The sequence below is a fragment of the Lepidochelys kempii genome, chromosome 6 (genome assembly GCF_965140285.1).
Source record: "Lepidochelys kempii isolate rLepKem1 chromosome 6, rLepKem1.hap1, whole genome shotgun sequence".
NCBI classification, from domain to species: domain Eukaryota; kingdom Metazoa; phylum Chordata; order Testudines; family Cheloniidae; genus Lepidochelys; species Lepidochelys kempii.
In genome coordinates, this window is record NC_136385.1 from 70,440,672 (window position 1) to 70,456,054 (window position 15,383).

Below are 15,383 nucleotides of genomic sequence, written 5' to 3' on the forward strand. Positions count from 1 at the left end.
GCCTGTTTTGACTCCTTGTTCCAGTCCATTGCTCCTTCCTCCTCATCATCCTGTTCCTTTGGGGACAGACTGGCCCCTTTCTTACAGTGCTGGGGTCTCTGTTACTTCCAACAACTGGGTCCTGCACATGGTCAGAACCCTCCTCCATCTTCTCCTCCGTCTCTTTTCAGGGATCCTGTCATGACATTGCTCCCTGCTGGCATTGGGAGTGGTGGAGGAAGTTCTGCTGGAACGGCTTCTAATCCCAGTACTTCCTGATACAGTAGACGCTCATTAGTAGCAACATATCAGTGCCCTTTTGCTATGTTGCTCCTAAGCACCTGTTGCTGTTATGGGGAGTGTTGTCTGACTAAAGGCACTCTGCTTTTTCTGATCCATAAAACAGCTACAGTACACACTAAAAATCTATAATGTAACAGAATATCTCTTATTGCTACAGTATTACATTAGTTTACATACTGTACATTTTAAATGTGCATTTGTAGCCTACCACCATATTATATCAAGAAAGCGGTATTAATTGAGTTAATCTTAGAAAAGTATCCAGTTTTATTTGTGCTTAAAAAAAGTCAAACATCAACTATGACAACAAACACAACCTTTTGCTCTTACTTATAAACATTTTTTGTACTCCTACTTAACTGTAATGCTTTGTACGTGTTGTAAGTTGTCCTGATTAAGAGCATCTACTAAGCAAGTAAATAATACTTTTAATTTAGGTTATTACAGTATGCAAGTAAGTGGAGCATGTGATGTCACATCACAAACGTTGCTCTTATGTGGTGGCTATGTTGCTGTTACCGAGTGGACTATTCACGGTAGAGAAACGGTGACCACGGGAAACGTTGCTAATAAGCAGCGGTTGCTCTCACAAGGTTTTGCTTCAAACAAGCGTCTGTTGTACCCAAATTCAGGGGAAGGATGAGACCCATCCTCTACCTTTGCAGCCTCAACAAACATCACATATAAGATTCCAAATGTGTTGTGGTTTTTTTTTTTTTTTTTTTTTTTGACTATCCTCCCCATATTATCTCAGAATGACTGGTTCGCTGCTCTGGACCTCCAGGATGCTTACTTCCATGTGGCAAGTCTGCTGAACCACAGGAAGTTCCTGCACATTGTTGAAAGAGAGTGCCATTTTCAATACATGGTCATGCTATTCAGCCTCTTCTGCTTCCTGAGTTTTCACCAAGTGCCTGGTCGTGTTTACTGCATATTTCAGGAGAAAGGGAATCCACCTCTTCCTGGTCAGTGATGACTGGTTGCTATGGGGCAGATCCAGAGAGGAAGTTCTTGCTCACATCAGGACCACATTGTGCTTGCTTGACCATATTGGCCTCATTCTAAATGCCAGAAAGTCAATCTACTCCCACTCACCCAAAAAAAAAAAAAAAAAGCGTACCTGTTAGATTCCACAAGATCTAGGGCTTACCAGCCGACCACTTTAAGGCAATTCCATGTCTTCCTCAGTCTGCAGTCTCAGCCTTCTACAGCCGTCCGGATGTGTCTGAGCATGTAGGGCCACTTGTACACAGGTGATTCAGTTTGCAAGGCTATGCCGCCATCCCTTCAAATGTGGCTCAAGATGGTCTACCACCCCAACTGTCATTCACTGGACAGGCTGGTTTGTCTCCCTCCACTGGTCCTAAACTCCTTACAGTGGTAGACGTGCCCACAGAATGTTTTGTGTGTACAACTTTTCATGAGTAGTGTTTCTGAGTATTCAGATTCTAATGTCTAAACTGTACACCTAAATTTGCGTTGTTGCTGATTTTATACTCGATGTATCATATGACTTTTAAAAAACTAACTTTGTACCTGTGGATAATCTAAGCACTATACCCAGATGTACAGACACACTTTCCCCAACCTATATATTATATAATTTTTTAACATTAGCTTTAATAACATTTTTACACCTGTACTGCACAGGTTCAGCCTGAATGGGGAGAGCCCAAACAGCAAATCCTGTGACTACAGTCCCTTTTTGGTGATAGGACAACCCCATAACATATATTGTCCTATTCTCAGCATACAGCCTTTCAGAATTTAAATTACACCTCTACCCCGACATAACGCGACCCGATAACACAAATTTGGCTACAACGCGGTAAAGCAGCGTTTTCGGGGGTGGGGTTGCGTGCTCCAGCGGATTAACGCGTCAGCATGTCTGGCTCCGACACGTTGCTCTGAGTGGTGTGTTAAGGGTGCCAGGCCGGGGCCGAGGGGTTGGATAAGGGGCAGAGGGTCTGGGGGGGGCAGTCAGGGGATGGCGGGGGTTGGATGGTTCAGATGTTCTGGGGGTGGGGAGGTCAGGGGATGGGGAATGGAGGTGTTGGATAGGGCGTGGGAGTCCTGGGGGGGGGGGCCTGTCAGGGAGTGGGGGTGTGGATAGGTGTCGGGGCAGTCAGGGGAAAGGGGGTGGCGTCCTGGGGGTGATTAGGGATGGGGGGGGGGTCTCTGGCTGGGATGATTTAGTTGGATTGGCCCTGCTTTGAGCAGGGGGTTGGACTAGATGACCTCCTGAGGTCCCTTCCAATCCTGATATTCTGTGATTCTGAAGGGGGTGGTCAGGGGACAAGGAGCAGGGGAGCTTAGATAGGTGGTGGGGTCTTGGGAGGGGTGGTTGGGGCGGGTGGTCTCTGGAAGGGGTAGTCAGGGGACAAGGGGGGGGGGGGTTCTGAGGGATCAGTTGGGGCAGGAAGTGACTATTCATAACAGAAATGCTCGAGGCCAAAGCAAGTTTGATATAACGCAGTAAGATTATTTTGGCTCCCGAGGACCACGTTATATCAGGGTAGAGGTGTACGTACTGCACATGGCATAAAGGGTTAGGGCTCCCTTTTTAGAGAAAATTTCTCCAGGACACTCTAGTGGAGTACCACAATTAACATTCCTGTTGGTAAGGGTGAAGCGGTGTTTGAGCAGACAGACTTCAGTTTGGTGGTCTTCCAGCAGCAAGGGCCACTAGTCTAGGTCTAGACACTGTACCATTTTTGATTTTACCAGACAAAAGATACTTTAAGGGAGTATGAGCAAGGTACAGTTTTATGCATCCCTACCTCACCAGGTATCTAAAAATGTTAGAGCCCACCAAATAGCCAATAAGTATTTTTTTTCCCACACGGAGTTTACTGCTTTTCAACTTCATTAAATACCTTGGAAGTATAAGAAATCCTTTCTTCTTTGTCATGATATCCTGAGTTAACAAAGGTGAAATAGTTGTGTCCCTGGTTGCTACAAACAATCCAAAAGGTTTTGTGTAATGTAGGGTATCCGATGAAGTGAGCTGTAGCTCACGAAAGCTCATGCTCAAATAAATTGGTTAGTCTCTAAGGTGCCACTAGTACTCCTTTTCTTTTTGCAAATACAGACTAACACGGCTGCTACTCTGAAACCTGTAGGGTACTAGGAACTGGAGCTTATGCTAAAGCCTCTTTAATTTATACGTTGCCGGGTATGCTGGGAGCATCCATTCCCACTCTACCTTTTTCTGTAGGAGCTGGTAGAGTGGGTGCGGGGATGGCTGCATGATCAGGGATTAAAGCCTGACAAAAGCTGTAATGCCCAGCAGCTATTGCAGTGCTGTTTCAGAAATAGGGCCGCTCTAAAATCCCTTGCACCTATTTATCTGGAGCCCGCAGCTGGGTTGTATGGTTAGTCCCAGGAAAGAAGCCTCTTGCTTTACTAGCTGGGAATTTGTTGCTAGGGAAAACTATCTCATCCTAGTGTGCGTCAGCATGATCTGGTAGAGTCTGTTAAAGAACCATCAGATTCATGGCTTTCTTTATAAACTTCAGTGAACTTGCTAGCTTTAGTAAAAACCCAATTTTGAAGCAACTTATCCTTGCTGCTTTCCTTCTTATCTCCTCCCCACCTCCTTGCTTACCAGCAGAACAGTGGAAAGGTTTATGCTTCTTTCTTTTAAGACTGTTTCTTTGTCTTGTTACTGCTGCTTTTCACTTAATCAGTTATTTTGAACCATGCATCTTTCCCACACTGTAAGTAATAAATAATATTACTTATTCTCATGACCTTTTACTAGCTGACTGTGGCCTCTTCTGTACTAACACAAACCATAAAGCACATATATTATCTCCTTAAGCTAACTTTAAGTCTTTTAATTTCATAACTGTCCTTGCAGGGATCCAAAATAAAATGTCCAAATAGCTGTTGCAATAGCTGTGCACTTTGCTTCCAAATAAGTTTGTTCTTAAGGTGAATTCCACTTGACGTGCTAATGACACTTTTTAAAAAAGTGTTAATAGCTGATTGGCCTTACTTTGAAATAAGAAACTGACAAGGCTTGCATAATGAACACAAGAAGTATGTGCACTTCTTTCAGTATTCAGAAAACATTCTACTTTTAAACATATAGCTATGTTATGGATGTAAATTTTCAAATAGATTGTAATAATTCGTGCAGCTTATTAATAATAAACCAAGGGGGGTTTTATGCATAAATATGAATTACTGCAGAGTGAACACATTGTTCATCTCTTTTCTTCAGTAGATATCGGCCAGAAAACTTCTGTGTACCCAGTTATCTCTGCAATCATGTCCCTCTCAGAGCTGACTACTTGTTTCCAACAGACTAATCAAGATGTTCACAAGGCTGCCTCAGATAAGGGCCGGACCATACTATCACCATCTACTCTCAACAAACAAAAAGGGGTGATTGAAACCCTGACTGAAATCACCTTACCAGAACAGTGTAGCAGCTCTGTTGCAAATCAGTCTCTCTCTTTAGAAACACCTTTGGACAAAGATCCAACACTACCAGCAGAACAGTCTGAGCATCTGGCAGAATCCACTCTGGTCTCTGCAGAGAACAAAGGAAAAAAGAGAAGGAAAAAGCTAAGGAAGAAGAAAACATTGCGAGCAGCCCATGTACCTGAGAACAGTGACACAGAACAGGATGTTATTGACTCTAAACCTATTAGGAAAGTCAAGAGCGGGAAGGTGCCCACAGCGGGAAAGGTTACTACATCCACCTTTCCAAGACAGGAGGATGGGGGTACTACTCATGAAGTAGAGAGGAACAGAGATGATAATGAGAGTGATGCCTCTCTGGAATTAGTAGAAACTGCAAACCCCCAGTTTGAGGTGGTGGCCATCAACTCATCAGAGTCAGGAGATGAGAAACCAGACAGCCCATCTAAGAGGGACACCATGAGATCCTCAGAACAAGCTTCAGTGGAGGCATCTCGCTCTGGTTATGATGAAGTGAGCTCCACCAGTGAGATTGGCACAAATTATAGGGATGGCATCAGTAGAAGGTGAGGTGGAAAGTGGGATTATACTAGATCAGGACAGATTTCTCACATAAAAAAGGTCTTCCAAAATTTTAATTCAAGGGCCATTTTTTCCATGTGTGAAAAGCTTAAAACACGGTGAAGTGGGAGCAAATCTCATTCCTCAATGCTTCCATCACTGAAATGAGAAAAGATGAATATTTATGCCTGTACATGCTGGTAGTTTAACTATCTGAATCTCTTCTCCATGTGCATACAAAAACAATGTTCATGCACTGTTCCTTACTAACTTCTGCAGTAAGTAAAGTAAGGCCCCCTTCAGAGAGGAGTACTTTTTTCCTTCAAAAAAAAAAAAAAAAATTGCATAGGGCTGTTAGCAGTGAGTACTTTCATAGCCCATGGAGGACTCCTATACTTTCCTTACAATACTTCTGATAAAATATCCTATTTTGGAGTATCACTGAAGTTCTCTAAGTACATTTTGCTACCTTTCCTGAATACCAACAAGCAGAGTCTAATCTCTCTACTCTTTATTTTACAGTGTTGCTGAGACTCTCCCTTCCACATCACCAATGAGATGCTCAAAGAACTCCTCAGGTATATTATTGGTGTGCTTTGCTATGTTAAATGGGCATAGGATATCTGAAAATTTGAGTTACAGTCCAAATGTGCTTGCAAAATACTACTGTTCTTTTTGCTCTTCAGAACTTAAACTCAAAATAAGAGTGGAAGACACTGCATAACGATAGTCAACATGGATCACTTATCCTATTCCTCATTCGGTGCACTGTGCCTGTTTACCTTCTGATCCACAGTACCTTTTGGGTGGTGGGGTGAATTTTAGTAACTGGCGTAATGTAACTGTTTGGCTATGTAGAAAGTCCCTCTTCTGGGGATAAACTAGTACAAATGCTAAAATACAGACAAGGCCCTCCTTCCTCCCAGGATTCAAACAGCTGCCTCAGTGGTCATAAGAGTTAATCAGTTCTTGTTCCTGATTGCTGGGGTAGATACCAGATTTTTCCCCTCCCCTGAGCTTAATAATCTTCGCAGCTTCTCCTTAGGCTCCATTCGTCCTTTTGGCGCACGTGTGTTGCTCACTCACCTGCGCCTTCCCTGAGCTACAGCCACAGTCCTTAAATTGCGGAGAGTGGCCAGCTCTAAGCCCAAGACTGCTCTGCTCCACTACTTTCCAGGGTCTCTCTGGAAATGTCTGTGTAGGCCTTTTCCGTGGTCTCTCTTTAAACAGCCCTCTGCCAATCCCTATCTAGGCTCCTTTTCCTGTTCCCACAAGGAGCTATTGCCTGTCTCTCTTCTGATGAGCTTCCCCAGCAAGCTGTTCTATGCCCTGGATTTCTCTGCTGCTAGCCTTTCCAGGTCAAGCCCTGTTACCAGCTTCATTTCCAGATTTCTTCTTTGGGCTATTTTGGAGACATTTCTCAGCACATCTTGTGCCTTCTGGGCATCACCTCATAGTGAGAGAAGGCTGTCTGCTTTTATAGCTCATTAGGCTGTCACATGACCCCTTGGTGATTCATGTGCTCCACCTGAGAACTACAACTCTTAGTCCCTGACTTTAAAGGGACTGAGGCCCCATAACTGGCATCCTGACCACCCCTGCTCTTAAAGGGCTAGAGGTCTATTACATTTTTTTTGGTTGGTTGTTTTACTTGCGGACCTTTTTGCAAAATGTGATGATAGTCAATAGTACGGATAGTCTTATTACTTATGCAAAGTTTGTGTGAATAAAACATTCTGATCGTTAAAGCACAAGCTTTGTTAACTCTCCATTCTGCAGAAGTATCTTCAGAGCCAGGTGAGGATGAAGAACCTACAGAGGGGAGTTTTGAGGGACACCAAGCTGCAGTGAATGCTATTCAGATATTTGGGAGTGTGCTTTACACCTGCTCAGCAGACAAAACTGTCCGTGCCTACAATCTGGTTGTAAGTAGGGTCATCATGGAGAGAACGTATTTTGCAGTCTTCAGATTTTTTGTAAAGCCCTTTTTTGTGCTTAGAAGAAATCTTCTTAAGGAATCATTTATAGTGGGTTTTTTGTTTTGGTTTGGTTTTTTTATCATCTATAAAGTTCCCAAACTTTCTGTAATAGTAATGGCCAGTCCAGACTGACCCCATTAGGGCTTTTGCATGCTTGCTTCCAGCATGAGAAATATGGCTTGGTGAAAGATTTTATGTAGAAAATGTTCTTGAAGAGAAATTTGTATATATTTTTCTCTTTAAAGAGAAGCTTGGTTTTCACTGCCTTTTTAAGGATGTCAGTTAGTTAGCAAGTACCATTCTAGACGAGAGGAAGTTTAGTCACTCCCTGTTGCCCATTGGGGTTGGAGAAGGTATGTTAGTCAAATGAGAATTGGTCTATAATCCTTTCGCAGAGGCCTGAGTTTGTGACCACCACCACAAAACTAACAAACCTTAAACAAAAAGCCTTCTTTCATTTCTTGTAGGATATATTTTTATTAGGAAGATCTACTGAAATACTGGCTGACCATAGCTTAATAAATTCTTACAAATGATAAGCAATCAGAGTTCAAGAAAACTGCCAAAGATACAAACCTATATAGGTAGTGCATTCAGACACATAAAAAGGCATAACATCTTAAAGTAAAATCACACCACCAAGGATCTTCAGATCTTGTTCTTTAATCCAGTGAATTAATAATACTACTTGATAATAGGGTTTTTTTTTTCATCCATAGATCTCCAAAGTGCTTTACAAGAATGGGACTAGACCAGTGGTCTCCAACCTTTTTACACCTAAGATCACTTTTTGAATTTAAGGGCAACCCAGGATCTACCCTGCCCCACTCCGTCACTTCCTCTCCCCCACCCTCACTCACTTTCACCAGGCTGGAGGAGGGGGTTGGGGTTTGGGAGGGGGTGTGGGCTCTGGGCTGAGGGGTTCGCAGTGTGGGGGTAGGGGGAATAGGGGAGGGGGCTCTGGGCTGGGGCAGTGTTGGGGTAAAGGAGGGAGTACAAGGTGCTGGCTCTGAGAGAGGGGTCAGGGCTGGGGTAGGGGGTTGGGGTCAGTGGTGTAGCCAGGTGGAGAAACAGGGGGAGCAGAGATTTTAAAAAAGGCGCCACTCGCTAGTACTCACCCAGCAGCGCTCCGGGTCTTTGGCGGCGGGTCAGGCGGCACTCTGGGTCTTCAGTAGCACTTGATTCGCTCCAGTCTTCGGCAGCACTGAAGGCTTCCTCCACCGCCACCGCAATGCCACTGAAGACCGGAGCGAGTGAAGGTCCCAATGCCGAAATGCTGCTGAAGACCCGAAGCGCCGCCTGACCTGCCGCCAAAAACCCGGAGCACCGTCGGGAGAGTAAAAAATTTGGAAGGCGCCAAAGAATTAATAAGGCATCACTTCCGCTCGGTGAGGGAGCGGCCGCTGCCCCGTTCCCCCCCCTAGCTATGCTTCTGGTTGGGGTGTGGGGGGAGTACTGGGTGCTGGCTCTGGGAGAGGGCTCAGGGCTGGGGCTTGGAGTGCAGGAGGGCGTTCAGGTGCTTGCTCCGGGATGGGGCTCAGGGCTGGGGGTTGCGGTGCGGCCTCCCACTGGGCAGCATTTACCTCCAGTGGCTCCTGGTCGGTGGCACAGTGTGGATGCCACTAAGGCAGACTCCCTGCTTACCTCGGCCCCACACCACTCCTGGAAAGGGCCAATACACCTCTGCAGCCCTTGGGAGGGGAAACTGGGGGCGGGCGGCACATGGCTCTGCACGCTGCCCCTCTCTGCAGACACCGCTGCCACAGCTCCCCATTCACAGCCAGTGAGAGCTGCAGGGGTGGAGCTTATAGGCAGGAGCAGCATTCGGAGGGAGACCCCTGCCGTGCCCTTGGGGCCGTGCTGGCTGCTTCCGGGAGCTGCATGGGGCTGGGGCGGGCAGGGAGTCTGTCTTAGCAGCAGCCCCACTGCGCAGCCGGAGATAGCAATCAATGGGGAGATCCTCCAGGATTGACCAGTCGATTGTGATCGACCGGTTGGTGACCACTGGACTAGACCTTTGGTTTCCTGATTCCTGGTTCTCTACCTTTCCCAACTACTATACCCCTTTCAGGAGTCTGAAGTCTGAGCCCTGCTGCCTAGGGCCCAAGCATGTAATTTAGCTTTATGGGGCCCCAGGTAATTGCTCTGCTTGCTACCTTCTAACACTGGCCCTGCATTTGCAACCCCTCCTATATCCATTCTACAACCCCCCTGCGGGTTGTGACCTCTAGGTTAAGAAACACTGATCTAGATGAGTTGTTGCACCCCCTGGAAGACCTCTCTGTTCCCCCAGGGGTATGCATACCCCTGGTTGAGAATCACTGCTCTGAACTATGCTGCTTTTCTAGACTCCTTTTATCCTGACAGTACTTACACAGTATAGATTGTGCAAGTGTGCTGGGATTTCTTTGGGACTAAAATTATAACAGTGTATTGTTCATTATGAAATTTGGATAAAAATCTAGTGTCCCTCATTACATCTGTCTTTTGCTGAAGTAAACACCACTGTAGCAGGAAATGTATGTGTGTGTGGGAGGGTGGGGGGTTGTGAGGCTCCCTGGGGTACCAAGGTTGTGAGGCAGCTTGCTATCACCTGCCTTGAGCATGAGGAAACCTTGTGGTTTCCTGTCAGGGTCAGCTCCCCAACTCTGCCAGCCACAGACAGCACAAGGATTCTCCTCTCAGCTGAGGCAGGCTCTGCCATCCCTTTGCAGGTTAGCAATAGATATACTCCAACCCCTAGGTGTCTCCCTGGAGTCCTCAGCCCCTTAACCACTGGACAGTCATATAATTCCCAGATCCTCTGCTCCCAAAGGAATAGTACACCCCAGTTTACCAGTTGCAACCTGGATCACAGTTCCACTAAACACCTTGCACTTAGATTTGTTTATAGTGAAAACAAGGATTAAGTTTATTTAACAAAGAATGGGAATTTGAGAAGAAGGAAGTAGGGTTTATGGACCTAAAGGGTTACATATAAAATAAAATCAGAACACTTATTCTAGAGCTTAAACATATTTAACAAGAGGGCATCTTGTTAAATAAGGTACTGTTTATCCAAAGTCGTTGTCACCACATTTTTCAACTAGGATGGCTGAGACCCTCCTTTTATAAGACCAAACCCACTGGCAGCTTGTCTTCCCAGATGAAGGATGCCAGGGCATCTTTCTGCACACATAGCTATATTAGACCAGTCCTTTTTGTTTTTTTTACCTGCAAACAGGTTTCCCTTCCTCGCTGTTTACCTCTTCCTGTTAATTTCTTCTCTTGAAGTCCCTGCACTCTCTTCATGAGCATTTGATTCAGTATCCAAATATACTTCCAGTATAAGACACTTATATCCTTGACTGAGCATTGTTAATTGTGTATCTGCTACCTCCTTTCTGGCGGAATCTGTCTTAAGGTATGCCATCTCTGGGTGACCTGCCTTTATCTCCAGGCTTTAAGAACATAACTTCCAGTATATATAGGTATCTCCTTACATATTATCTGCACATACATTTTGCAAAGATTATGATGATCAGTGTGATACAGGCTTTCAGTAGGGATCTCACATGATATTCTTTGATGAACTACCACACCCAGGGAATCTGTGTAACCCTTACGCATCTCTGTGCCCCCTGCCAGCTAGCATCAAGAGTTCCTTGGGTCACAGAATTCTGTTGCTTTGCTGGGATCTGAGAGTATGTGTAGATTTGTGTAAACATTAGGTAGAGGGAGAAAATTAACCTATATTATAGTCTGCACGTTAACAGACTTTGTGCTCTACTTTTAGAACAGAAAATGTATGGGTGTCTTTGAAGGACACACTTCCAAAGTGAACTGTCTCCTGGTTACTCAAACAAATGGGAAGAATGCAGCCCTCTACACTGGCTCTAGTGACCACACAATCAACTGTTACAATATCAAGGTATTCATAAACATGGTATTAAACGTTGCACCTTTGTGTGAGAATCTCAAGGGTCTTTTCAAGCATAAATGAACCAAATCTTTCAAATCCCCATGAGCTAGATATTAGCCCCATTCTACACATGATGAAACAAAGTGACCTACCCAAAGTCACAGATCAAGTCAACGGCAGAAACGGAAATATAACAAAGTTTTTCTTCGGACTCCCAGTTCTGTGTTTTAAACAGTGTATGTGTTGTGATACAAAGATTTGGACAGTATGAGTTGGTATGGTTATTCAAATTATCCCAGACAAGTGCCAATAAAAACGTATTACCACATTATCATATTTTGTGTGCTACGTATTTTATAGAAACTACTTTAGAAATGTTTGAGTTTAAAAACAGGTACTTTTTTTGGTATTCTTTTAGCTTTTAAAGTCAAGTTCTCTGATTCAGTGAGTCTTCAGTATACAGGCTTTTGAAGTGGAAACCATCATGAATTTTACAAACCTCTTAAAAACAAACTAGTAGATATTCCATATATAAATGTCAGTAGTTAGATCAGTATCTTATGTTGTGGAAGGGGTGTATACTATTTGACGTCAGGTTTATTGCCCTAATGAATTGTGAGATGTCAGGTGGTCCAGGACAAAATATTAACTTTTGTGGGCTTCTGGCTAATGTAATTGAAGGAAAAGTTGCACATTCCCTGGTGGACATTCTAAATGTTTGGAATATTAATAGTCCTGACCAAAGATGAATTAGTGGGCTAGGTGCAGGTGAGCTAGTCAAAAGGGATAAATTGTATTTATCATGCACTTGGATAAATTCTGGTATATTAAGTTTCTATGACTGACCCAGTATTCGTCAAAGTTTCTGTATCTGTTTACAGTAATTTAATAATGGCTGGTTTCTGAACAATATCACTGTGCTGCCCCATTCTACTGGCCAGTTTTTTAATTCAGTAGGCTCTTTGCTCAGGCATAGAGGGTAATGGCAAGTTAAATGAGGTAAGCAGAGGTAATTGAGGTGGAAGACAGCCACTTGGAAGTGCACATCTCCGTTAACTTGTATTTTTTTCTGACTTCCTCAGTAGTCTATGAAAAGTGCATTTCACTTGGGAGTATAGGCAATACAGCTCTCATGGGAGTCAGTAGTGTTCTGAGAGGATGAAGCTGAGCTTCTCATACCAGAGGCAAAGGAGCAAGTTGGAAGAGAGCTGCTTAATCTGGCCTCTGTCAGGGATCAATGAAAGGAAGGTCTGTCTCCTGAAATTGAGAGTGAAAGTGGTCCTTGACCTTGAAGGATTGTGGAGTAGATGTCTGCTTCCTATGGACAAATTGTTTTAGGTCACTGATCTGTGGAAAGATAATATCAGCTGACTATCATTTATGCCACTTCCCCTATGGAGAAGTTACTAAGGAAGTTGAGTTGGGGTGGGAGTGAGCTCTTGGAACAAGAGCTTCACACAGACAGAAGAACTTCTCCATTACTGGAGAGAAGCAACACAATTCATAGGCAAGACTAATGGCTCATTTCAGTTTTTCCCAGTTATCTCAAAATAGTCTCCCAATTTTTCCACTAATGACAAAAGCTGAAACTATTTGTTTCTTGTCAGACCAAGGAGTGCATGGAGCAATTTAAATTGGAAGACCGGGTGCTCTGTCTGCATAGTAGATGGCGAATCCTGTATGCAGGCCTTGCAAATGGCAATGTGGTCACTTTCACCATAAAGGTCAGTGTATTTATTTGAAAACTGGTGTGTCAACCCATATTGAAACAGTTTTAGCAGGTGGTATTCTCTTTTCTTCCCACTCTCATTTCCAATTTCATTTTGTCTCTTGAATAGCAAGAACATTCATAACTATTGCATATCAAGATAGCAGCTAAGTCATTTCTGTTTCAGTATTTACATGTCCCTGGATGAACCTTCTCCCCTTCACCTTCTTCCAGCTACCCCCTGTGTCCTCAGAAGAATTCCCCTGCCTACCGCCAGGTTCCCTGGAGCTGAACTTTTGTGGGTGATAAAGGCTTAATGGCACTTGTTTCTCTGTGTGCTATGACTCCTCACTAAGACTTGAATGGGGTCTCTGCAGAGTGTACGAGATACAAACCTAGGAGAGAGATATCCAAACAGACCTCTTGTTTGGCAGAAAACTAACCATGAGGCCACAGAATGTTTTAAATAGAAACACAAACATATCTCATTATTTGCTTAGATTGACTCCAGGCTCATTGCTCAAAACTAACCTAGCAAAATAAGCTCATATTTTAAGGAGATCTAAAAAGAGGGCTTGTTCTGAGAGCTCAAGAGCAGAAGTATCATGCCAGTGAACCTCAAATTATCTTCACAGAATTTTCACACTAAACGTGAACAAACACACTTCATAATCGTGTGGTACTTAAAGAATAATGAAATATCTAAGTTCACATGCCTCATCTAGTAATTCTGTTCTTCTACCACTGAAGAATGACTGTTTCTTACTACTGGTCAAATTGTAAGCACAGCTCACCGGAAAGAAGCTAAATGAATTTGTAATGCAAAACAAACTGTTACGATAAATTAGGAATACTTGTTTAAAGGATATCGGAGGGAACAAAGAATTAGCTTTAGATTTTTAGGTTATATTTTTAATCTTAAACAGTATTCCATCAGTAGTGGTGGTTGCACCTTTTTGTCTTTTTAGGTATGTACAAGAGTAATATCAGATACGCCTTCAGTCTGAGGAATCGTATCCTTGAAGAGGGAAGGACTCAGTGGTCTACATTCCATTCAATCTTTTGACTTCTTTATTTTGCAGAACAACAAGCAAATCGATACCTTTGAATGCCATGGCCCTAGAGCAGTCAGCTGTCTAGCCACGGCTCAGGAAGGAGCACGCAAGTTGTTGGTAGTGGGGTCCTATGACTGTACCATCAGTGTGCGGGATGCTCGAAATGGACTGCTTCTACGAACTCTTGAAGGTCATAGCAAAACTATACTCTGTATGAAGGCAAGTACCTTGGGAAGTAACAGTTTTTGACAAATGATGTAGTCACTATATGTTAAGGGGACTATTTACTTCCATCTGATATTTGAGAGACTTTAACGTTTTGATATTCCCATAGATCAGGGGTTCTCAACCTTTTTCTTTCTGAGGCCCCCACAACAGGTGATAAAAATTCCACACCTCATGTGTGCCACAACAACTGTTTTTCTGCATATCCGGTACATTAAAACCAGGGCCTGCGTTAGGGGGCAGCAAGCAGGGCTATTGTCTGAGGCGCCATGCAACAGGGGGCCCCGCAAAGCTAAGTTTCTTGGGCTTCAGCCTCAGGTGGTGGGGTTTGGGCTTGGGCTTGGGCTTCAGCCCCGGGCAGCAGGGCTCAGGCTTTCTGCCTTGGACCCCAGCAAGTCTAGTGGCGGCCGTGCTCTCTGAATTATTTTGGCAGACCCCCTGAAACCTGCTTGCGGCCCCAGACCCCTGGTTGAGAACTGGTGCCCATAGGAAATTTTATCTGTATTTTGACAAAAAATAAAAATCCCTTCATTTGTGAAAAGTTTCCCCAACTTTGAGCTCCTTCTGGTGGCCTTGCTACCACAATTGGTGCGTTTCCTAGTGCTGCTGCTATTGCGCTTCATAGTACTAGTGTACACAAGACGGATGTTGATTTCAGAAGCGCAAGGGGGCGGTGGAACAATCATCTTGCCAGAAGGAAGAAAGGAAACTCACCTATTTTGCCTGTAATTCACTCTGGAAATTTTGAAAAAATTTTCTCCATTGAGAAAATACTCACAATGTCCCTTTAGACATGTCCCCTTCTTCTCCCCCCCCCCCCCCCAAAAAAAAACCCTTTTCTATATGCAGAAATGTGATTTTTCTGATGGAAATAGTTGTTCTGATTCAATCCCACTCGTAGTGTGGACGCTGATATACCAGTGGAAAGCTGCCTTAGACTGGTGTATAGGAATAGCTCTACTGGTATAACTGCATCCACCCTAGGAGGGCTGTATCACTTTAAGTATATAGATAAAGTGGCACAACTTCTTTTGTGTAGACATACCTTTAATGGTCGATAGTAATGTGCCCACTCTAATATAAAGCATGGTACATGTGTGTTCTACATTACTGGCCAGCTCTGTCCCTGACCTGCTCTTTTTTTCACATTAACTTGCTCCTGCCATCTACACGCATATTGGAGCACATTTATGTCGTCTTCAAACTTTTTTGCTTAGTTCTGTGTGCTTAAAAAGCACCAG

General features: G+C 44.0%; 1 protein-coding gene across 9 annotated transcripts in view; it reads left to right on the forward strand.

Moving 5' to 3' along the window:
- The window catches only part of ZNF106 (zinc finger protein 106), an 81,010-nt gene that overhangs the window by 41,360 nt on the left and 24,267 nt on the right, over positions 1-15,383 (forward strand). For 5 of the 9 annotated variants that reach the window (XR_012159443.2, XM_073348615.1, XM_073348614.2 and 2 more), the window contains 6 exons: positions 4,511-5,279; positions 5,797-5,852; positions 7,054-7,199; positions 11,029-11,163; positions 12,762-12,878; positions 13,945-14,136. Coding sequence is in view for 8 of the 9 variants with exons in the window: in XM_073348615.1 (XP_073204716.1) it covers positions 4,511-5,279; positions 5,797-5,852; positions 7,054-7,199; positions 11,029-11,163; positions 12,762-12,878; positions 13,945-14,136 (1,415 nt within the window). In the remaining variant the exon portion in view is untranslated. Of the gene's footprint in view, positions 1-4,510; positions 5,280-5,796; positions 5,853-5,960; positions 6,014-7,053; positions 7,200-7,972; positions 8,085-11,028; positions 11,164-12,761; positions 12,879-13,944; positions 14,137-15,383 lie in introns of those variants that run through there. The other 4 variants (XM_073348617.2, XM_073348619.2, XM_073348620.1 and 1 more) reach the window with 4 other exon arrangements.